This window comes from Sander lucioperca, chromosome 10, assembly GCF_008315115.2.
Source record: "Sander lucioperca isolate FBNREF2018 chromosome 10, SLUC_FBN_1.2, whole genome shotgun sequence".
Classification (NCBI taxonomy): Eukaryota; Metazoa; Chordata; class Actinopteri; order Perciformes; family Percidae; genus Sander; species Sander lucioperca.
The window spans coordinates 26,825,116-26,833,964 of record NC_050182.1 but is presented as its reverse complement, the minus strand read 5'-3'; the positions used below and the strand labels follow the sequence as shown (position 1 = coordinate 26,833,964).

At 42.7% G+C, this 8,849-nt stretch overlaps 1 protein-coding gene across 1 annotated transcript; it reads left to right on the top strand.

Moving 5' to 3' along the window:
* The first annotated feature begins 762 nt into the window (after positions 1-762).
* pdp1 (pyruvate dehyrogenase phosphatase catalytic subunit 1) lies at positions 763-8,046 on the top strand. The gene is made up of 9 exons (XM_031299175.2): positions 763-895; positions 2,597-2,861; positions 2,954-3,121; positions 3,375-3,586; positions 3,998-4,079; positions 4,997-5,091; positions 5,186-5,354; positions 5,445-5,663; positions 6,437-8,046. The coding sequence occupies exons 2-9, from the start codon at positions 2,610-2,612 to the stop codon at positions 6,815-6,817; spliced, it is 1,578 nt and encodes a 525-aa protein (XP_031155035.1). The 5' UTR covers positions 763-895; positions 2,597-2,609; the 3' UTR covers positions 6,818-8,046.
* Positions 8,047-8,849: the final 803 nt, after the last annotated feature.

The following is an 8,849-nucleotide window of genomic DNA, read 5'->3' as shown; positions in this document are numbered from 1 at the left end:
ATCTGTCCAAAATCTTTTGGAAATTTCACAATCAAAAAAAAGGTGAGATATTGTTTCAATATTCTGTTTACAAAATGTACAGGAAGAGTCAATGTCGGTAAATCTAGCAACACGGTGATTAGTAGGGTATATGTTATGCGAAATCGCGGCACTCTCCAACCTGTGTCGAAACGACTATCCTTCCTTCTCCCGTGGATCAGCACGTCACTTCTCTAGCTTCTTGTCCGAAGCCAGCTCTCTCTCTCTCTCTCTCTCTCTCTCTCTCTCTCTCTCTCTCTCTCTCTCTCTCCTTCACGGACACACGCTGCTCTTTACGTTTTCACTGTAAATAACTGGTCCAATTAAATAAGGCCACGCATCATACAGATGTCCTTTGATCATTTATTTCCACCTTTTCGTCTAAAGACTAAAACTACAAGAAAAATAAACATAAAATACAATGAGTCAAATATACTTCTTTCAGTCATTTTACAGTCTCTTAAGCACATTTCCTAAGTAGACGGGCCCCACAATGTTAGCGAAAATATAAACATGAAAACTCAGTAACACTGTCCCTCAGACAGTTACAATCTTTATAAAACATACTGACAATGTCTACAAACTTGTTACCAAAGCAAAACGCATTGAGGGACTGTAAAAGAAATTTGTGCTCAATTGTATCAAAGGCCTTATAAAAGTCTAGAAACAAAATGAGTGCCTCAGACTTAACTGCATCTGCAGATTTTAAAAGGCTCTTTTCGTGCGTGAAGGATTGACGTGACGTCATCGCGGCTGTCAGACCTCAGCCAATCAGCGTTTACACTGAGTTTGCAGTGACGCGCTCCAGAATGATACAGACCGAGCGGTCGGCGTTAAATCATGAACTTCAGTAACTTTTTCAGACCCATCGGTTAAGGTGAGTCTGAATTTTGCTCTGCACTCACTGTTTGACAGTTACGTCTACTAGCTTGCAGCTCGTGCCGTCATGTCTTATGTGAGCAGACATTATGCAGTTTGACGATATTTGGTGGGTGTAACCCTGACACCACTAGCTACCATTAGCATGGATTTGGCTGTTCTCCTTGGTTGACTGATGCACGTCGTATCTTGGAGAGCTAATCTATCTATCTATCTGTTAATGTCATTTTCGCGACACAGTTTGGTAACCTGAGACTGATGTTCTGTGTTGCAAGTTCATCTAGCTGCTCTGAGGTTAGCTTACGGTCTTGTAGACTTGCTTTGCTGCTCTAGGGGAGGCTAGTGATGTCAACAAACATGGCAACTTTCTTGCAGAGCCCAGAGCTAGGACGGGCGGGCCCAATTTGGTCTACACAGTTTGAGTTTGGGAGGATGTTTGGCTGCCCAGCTTACTCCGACATAGCGGGGTCAACCTGTAGGGCATTTTCACTCAAATGTTTGAGTCACCTGAGCTGCCTCCACCTTTGCTGCTATGTGTTTCTCCAGAACCAGACTGACACGAAGGAGTTCTGAACAGCTGCAGTTATACTTAAATTATGCAATGAGAGCAGATTGTATGTAGATACGCAGCCTTGGTCCAGTTCAGTAGGTCATGATGACCAGACAGAACATTTCTCAAGATCCAAATGTCAGGGCTGAGATTCTTGCCAAAGCTATGTTTAGCCCTGCTGACCTACAAATGGAGATGAGAGCAGAGTTGCAACTTGAGCCAGACGCCAGTACATGATTTGGTGGTGCTGTCTTCTAATACTCATTTTCGTGAGACTTCAGGACAAAAAAGCATGGAATTTTGCTAAATGCATTTGCAGATTCTTTTTAGAAATAGACTCAGTTCCCAGTTAATTATGTACACCTATTTAAAACCAATGAATCATAGTTTAGGTAGTACAAGAGGTGTTAGGCCTAATTACATTTTTTATTTGTGGTGCTGTTGAACTATATTCCATTGTACACTGTAGTGTTTCCTATTTGGCCTACCATCATTGATATAAATGGGGTGGACAAAATAATAGAAACACGTGTCAGTAAGTATATTGCAATACAATTCAACAGCACCACAATGATCATAAAGTTCAACCTCTAAAACAGTTTCTACTAAAATTGAAAATTACAACCTTCATGGAGGTAGGATCTATTGCAGGACTCTTTTATTAGACTGCTTTCTTTAGCTAGGTTTACCTAATAACCTGGCAACTCTTAAATTTCCAATTAGATGTCTGTATTTCACCACATGGGAATGACATCAAGTTCTGTTCTGTTAATCAACCATTGATCTGAATTAATGTGAATCCCAGGCATAATATGTGAACGGTGACCAACAGGGATGGAGTTTAGGGATAATACCAAGATTGGATTGTAAAAAATATTAATATTTAAAGTGTGGTGGGTTGGTGGTGTTAGGTTATGTATTTAAACCTTGCTACTGTCAACCTGTCTGAACATTCTAAACCTTACTACATAATCTCGATCTGTTTTCACAATGTTTGCTTAATTGTGCAGAGACCACTCTGTTCCCTGCGGATGAATGCTTCTTGTTAAAAGTACATCCAGCTGTTGCTTTCTGAGCTCTCTATGTATGCCTCTTCAATGGGTTGGTGAACATCAGTGGTAACTATGGTGTTTGTGTATATGCCTGCAGTGCACCTTCAGCCATGCCTGTGACATCTCAGCTGCTCAGGGGTTTGCCTCGTGCCAAGGTCTTGGCCTCCAGTCTGTTACCATGCCAACAACACCAGTCCCAGTTAGTACCCATTACTCACAGACCTGCCTCAAGACGGTCCTCTCATATGTGGCAGAGCCACCAGCACTCAAGAAGTTACCAGACAACCTCAGTGCTCTGTAGCTACATCCTATCACCCCCGCAGGTCAACTCTATTCTGAAAGCCAACGAGTACAGCTTCAAGGTTTGTGGGGTCATTCGTGCAAACAGTAAACGCGTCTGGCCATCTCAACATTTAAGTTTTCATTTTGCCATTTTTATATGTTGTGGTTCCAGGTGCCAGAGTTTGATGGAAAGAATGTGTCATCAGTGATGGGTTTCGAGAGTAATCAGCTACCGGCCAACGCTCCCATAGAAGACCGTCGAAGTGCAGCCACATGCCTGCAGACGCGAGGAATGCTGCTGGGTGTGTTTGATGGCCATGCTGGCTGTGCCTGTGCACAGGTAAAGCTGACTCTGTTTTCATATGCTACTTTTCAAGATCATCTACTGTTAGATGTATTGTTCTTTAGAGGATCCATTAATTGTTTAAAACTTTAAATGTCATTATAGTATCTCCTGTCCACTGATGAGATGTTAGATCTCACACATTTCAAATCATTTTACAACAAGATAACTTTATTTGTATTTTCCTTAGTCATTTCTATATACCCTGTTGCATTGACATTATTTTTCCAACTCTCCTCCTCTCTGCCAGGCGCTGAGTGAGAGGTTGTTTTACTACATAGCAGTGTCTCTGCTGCCCCACAACACACTGTGTGAGCTCGAGGCAGCTGTGGAGGCCGGCAGGGCCCTCAGTCCCATCCTGCAGTGGCACAAACACCCCAACGACTACTTCAGCAAGGAGGCTCAGACTCTTTACTTCAACAGCCTCCGAACCTACTGGCAGGAGTTAATAGACCTCACCAGGTGAGATCCACAGCAGATGATACACGACAAAGTCGAGACAACAGCACTTTGGCAAAAATGCAGTCTTCTTCATTAACTACTGTAATGTACTGTTATCACAACTGGGGGTACCGTCACTTAAGGCACTGTCAAAAAAAACAGGACACTGCTGAAGAACATTCTTGAGCTGTACAATGCTGTTTCAAAAGGGTATACATTGCAGTCAGGTTTCTTGGTTTTTCCTAACATTTCAAATTGGACTTCCTGGTTTCTTATTTTATCTCCATCTGTACTTTGTAACAACACGCTCACACCAACACTGGCCTATCTGTTGTTTTGCCAATAGTGCTGATGTCGGTATCTGTTCTCGACCTCTGGCATCCTCTCTATCTGCTTCACACATATTGCTATACACTCTCTCTCTGTTTTCAGCCCAGGGGAAGTTCCAGACACCCGTGAGGCCTTGTTGAACGCCTTCAAGAGGCTGGACAATGATATTTCCCTGGAGGCTCAGGTAGAAAATGTCTGCATTCTTAACGTTTAAAAGCGTCTTGCAAAACAGATAGCAGCAGGGGAGGGGCAAAGCCAGTTCAGCTTGTCAGGCTTATCCTGGCAAAGTATTTCCGTTGAGCCAGACTACTAACTCTACTGTCATTAATATTCATGTCTGAGTCAAATTGCAAATCATTGAATATGTTATGAGTGCAGGACTTGTCTTACACATTAAAGGTCCCATGGCATGAAAATTTCACTTCATGAGATTGTTTAACATTAATATGAGTTCCCCCAGCCTGCCTATGGTCCCACAGTGGCTAGAAATGGCGATGGGTGTAAACCGAGCCCTGGGTATCATCCTGCTCTGCCTTTTGAGAAAATGAAAGCTCAGATGGGCCGATCTGGAATCTGCTCCTTATGACCTCATAAGGAGGAAGGTTACCTCCCCTTTCTCTGCTTTGCTCGCCCAGAGAATTTGGCCCGCCCATGAGAAAGAGAGAGACATCATGGCTTGAAAACAAGCAAAGTGGCAGTTGGTCAAGGCCACACCCCCACCCTCCACCTTGCCCCCCCCTTCTCCTCAATCGCTACAGACACAGAAATGGCACATCCTAAGGAAAGCTCATTGTGGGACTGGCTCTAGTGGCTGTAATTCTGCACCAAGGCTGAATTTCAGGAAAGAGACTTCAGATACAGTATTAGGGGACCACTAAGGTCTATATAAAAGTATCCAAAGAGCACCATGTCATGGGACCTTTTTAAAATACATATTGAATATCACCTTTGCCCCATGCCAGCAGTGCAAAAAAAATTTGGAGCATCCAAGTTTAAACTTTTATGGATTAAAGAGGAGCTCAGGTGTCATTCCCTCTCCGTGTAATTTAAACCATGTACCATATCCTGTCTGGAGTCTTACAGTGTTATTCTGCCATGCAGGTTGGAGACCCGAATGCTTTCCTGCACTACTGGGTCCTGAGAGTGGCCTTTTCTGGAGCAACAGCCTGCGTGGCTCACATCGATGGATCAGAACTGTAAGGAGAATAAATACATGCAAAGTGTTGCATAACTAATTTTAAATAAACTAATATTTTTCAGCCTTGCTTCTTCTCCTTTCTGTTCCTAAAGATTTATAGCCAATTCAGGAGACGCTCGGGCAGTGTTGGGGGTGCAGGAGGAGGATGGTTCATTCAGCGCTCACACGCTCTCTAATGACCACAGCGCCCAGAATGAGGAGGAGGTGGCTCGGATACGAAGTGAACACCCTCCATCAGAGAGGAAGACAGTTATACGACAGGTAATACACCTACTAATTTGCTCTAAGTGGTTGTTGTCGCAGCATTTATTAAAACCTCTTCCCCTCTTTCTGTGGTCCTCCTTTATTCAGGACCGGTTGCTCGGCCTCCTCATGCCGTTACGTGCATTTGGGGATGTTAAGTTCAAATGGAGTATTGATCTGCAGAAGTGTGTGTTAGAGTCTGGACCTGATCAGCTCCATGAAAATGAGCACACCAAGTTTATCCCTCCAAACTACCACACACCCCCCTACCTGACCGCCGAGCCTGAGATCACGTACCACAAACTGCGGCCACAGGATCGTTTCATGGTGAGAGAAGGCAAATCCTCTCTGTATTTGTTTCCAAAATACAGTGATGCATTTTCTGTAAATCAGCTTTTGACAACCTGTACAGCTGTGTTAATCTCATTCAAGTTTTCTGGAAAACTGTTTTCCCAAACATGGGGTATGAAAAGCCACGAATGGGTACAACACCAGACTTCTTTTAATCACTGAATTAATCGTCTGGAACCAGGCTGGGAGATTTCTACCCTCTACAAAATGCTAACATGATAGTGATTTGGCTTCTCACTTCTAGATGGTAAACATTTAGTGCACTGCATAATGACAACCATCGCCGGAAGATTTTATCAGTCACACAGCTAACTAATTCTGATATCTTACCAAATTACAAAATAAAACTCTTGGCTGATAAATGGGCTCTTCATGCTGGTGTTATGTTATGCTCATCAAAGATGGTTTTCCAGAAAGAGAGCACCCTTTTGGATATTTTTTGAACAATAAAAGAGAGCGGGCTGTGTCTTTTTTAAAACAAAATTCCAAAAAACAGAGTGGTTTGAAATGAGAACTCTACGACCTCTGCAGACAAAGGCTGTGTTTGTGTAGAAATCATTTTTCGAAATGAGTTTTTAGTGGCAGTAATTCTCTAACTGGATATGAAGTGTTTTGTCATGAAGCTCATTTACTGATCTCACTCTAGCCATGACAACTTCAGCGAGTGTGTGTGTGTGTGTGTGTGAGAAAATCTGATGTTATAATTGTGTGTGTTTCTGATTCCAACTCTCCTCTGTGTGTGCCTGTAGGTGATTGGCTCTGACGGCCTCTGGGAGACGCTGCACAGACAGGAAGTGGTTCGTATTGTGGGGGAGTATTTAACAGGGGTGCACCAGCGCCAGCCCCTCAAAGTCGGAGGCTACAGGGTCACCCTGGGACAGATGCAGGAGCTGCTTGATGAGAGAAAGGCTCGCATGTCTTCGGCTTTCGAGGATCAGAACTCTGCGACCCACCTGATACGTCACGCGGTGGGAAACAACGAGTTTGGCACGGTTGACCACGAGAGGCTGTCAAAAATGCTGTCGCTGCCCGAAGAGCTGGCTCGCATGTACCGTGATGACATCACCATCATCATCGCTCAGTTCAACCCTCACGTGATTGGAGCACAGAGACAGGACGGGCAATCCTGAGCTGTACAAAAGCCATTCACTGGTGTTTTACTGAGGAGTACACACACTTGTGTAACGTCTACACAAAAGCACACTCTGTGGACAAACAGGCCATATTAAGAAAATATCTGTCCAGCAGTTGGAAAGAGTTGTTTTAACATTATTTATGTAAAGAATTTGTATGTTTGTATGCTATACTAGAGAGGATCCTGTTCCCCATGAAGTTCAGATCTTCGTTGGATCGAAGCCTCTTATATAAAATCCTATTTATGCTACAAATATCCTCTGGCAACCGTTTGACATTCCCTGCGTGGCTGATTAGACGCTGTTACAAACTGATTATTGTGCCAAAAGATTCAACCTCCTCGTCTGCTGAAAGACTCTGCAGGGTTGAAATGATAGAGATTCCAAAGAGGGTGAAGGTAAAGATGTCGTGGTTGATGCAGCACTGACTGGACCTGCTTCTCTGAAATGGACTCTAACTGGGCTGTGTCATTCTGACACCAATGATAACTACAAAGGAAACAAGTTGAATAATGAAATAGACATTTCTTCATTCATAAGGGTCACAAGCCAAAAAAGAGGGTGGGCGGGGCACCACTGAGAATGTTTTCATTTCGAATCTAATATGCTGGAGCAAAGAGCAAAACAAAATTTTTCAAATATTTACAGACTGCACAGCCTAACAGGTTATGTACTGAAAGGAAGACATGCAGTGTGCACCACTACAGGTAGACTTAGAAGTAATAATTAAGTGAATTACTCTCCGTTTATACAATACAGCGCCACTTTGGTTAGAGTGGCAGAGGTAGATTCAAAGTCAGCCTGTATGTAAGCAGTAAAATGAAAGTGTATAGTTTTTTCCAAGCTTTGTGGGGTTCAAAGGGACGCTTGTTAAAAGTTCATCTTAACCTAATTTTTTTTTTTTTCTTTCTGAAAGGTCATTAGCAGTGTGGGTAACATGTTACAGTTTGGGTTTTTATTATTACTCATGACAGCAATGGTGAAAGCAGAAGTACTCTCCAGTTAAACACTAATGACGGGGTCGTAGCTGTGTGTTTGGTAAAGTGTATTTAGACCCAAATGAATGAGCAGAATTTAAATTTGAAAGAAGCTGAATATTAAAGATTATTCTTTCAGCTTTTGCAGAATGTTACACGTCTTTATCTACAGTTGTATGTGTGAATTGTAACTTATGTGGGTTAAGTTTTGTATGTGGAATGGTTTAATAAAACGCTGAATACACATCACTAGGTGGTGGTGTTGTGTGTTTAGGTTGACACAGGCTGGCCGGCAGTGAACACACCACCACACCCCTGAAAGCAGCAGGACGTCCTGCTAACCTACAACCACCTGGAAGGTCAGGATGTGACGATCATTGCAGCCTCGCCTGGGGAGTCGTCACTACTCAGTTTATATCAGTGAGTTCAATCAATGTTACATGTGACAGCGACCAGTGGTGGAATGTAACAAAGTACATTTACTCAAGTACTGTACTAACAAAATTAAAAGAAGAACATTCTACTTGAGTATTTCTATTTTCTCCTACTTTATTCTCCAACTGCACTACATCTCAGAGGGAAATTGTTCTTTTCACTCCACAGCTTTAGTTAATAATTACTTTTCAGAATATGATTTTACATGAATAACATTCTAACTGCTTAACCTTATACACAATTTGGGCATAGGCGTAATTTACCGGGGGGATGGGGGAGTTATAACCCCCGCAATAATCAAAACTGGCCAAATATCTTTTTTAAGATTATTTTTTTGGGCTTTTCCGCCTTTAATTGATAGGACAGCTAGGTGAGAAAGGGGAAAGACATGCAGGAAATCATCACAGGTTGGATTCGAACCCTGGATCTCTGCGTTGAGGCATAAACCTCTTAGTATATGTGCGCCTGCTCTAACCACTGATCCAATCTGGCCATGCCCCCCAAATATCCAATTATAATTTCCTTATCATAATTAAAGAAATTTACACCATAAATTGATGCAGAAAAGGCACACATTTTCCAAACAAACAGGGATTCATCCAGAACACAAATAACAC

What these genes read in the sequence shown, in the direction of transcription:
- pdp1 (XM_031299175.2), top strand. Translation starts at nt 2,610, where the DNA reads ATGCCTGTGACATCTCAGCTGCTCAGGGGTTTGCCTCGTGCCAAGGTC. An exon ending in ATATTTCCCTGGAGGCTCAG is followed by an intron (nt 4,080 to 4,996) that starts GTAGAAAATGTC and finishes TCTGCCATGCAG; the next exon opens with GTTGGAGACCCGAATGCTTT. An exon ending in GGCCACAGGATCGTTTCATG is followed by an intron (nt 5,664 to 6,436) that starts GTGAGAGAAGGC and finishes GTGTGCCTGTAG; the next exon opens with GTGATTGGCTCTGACGGCCT.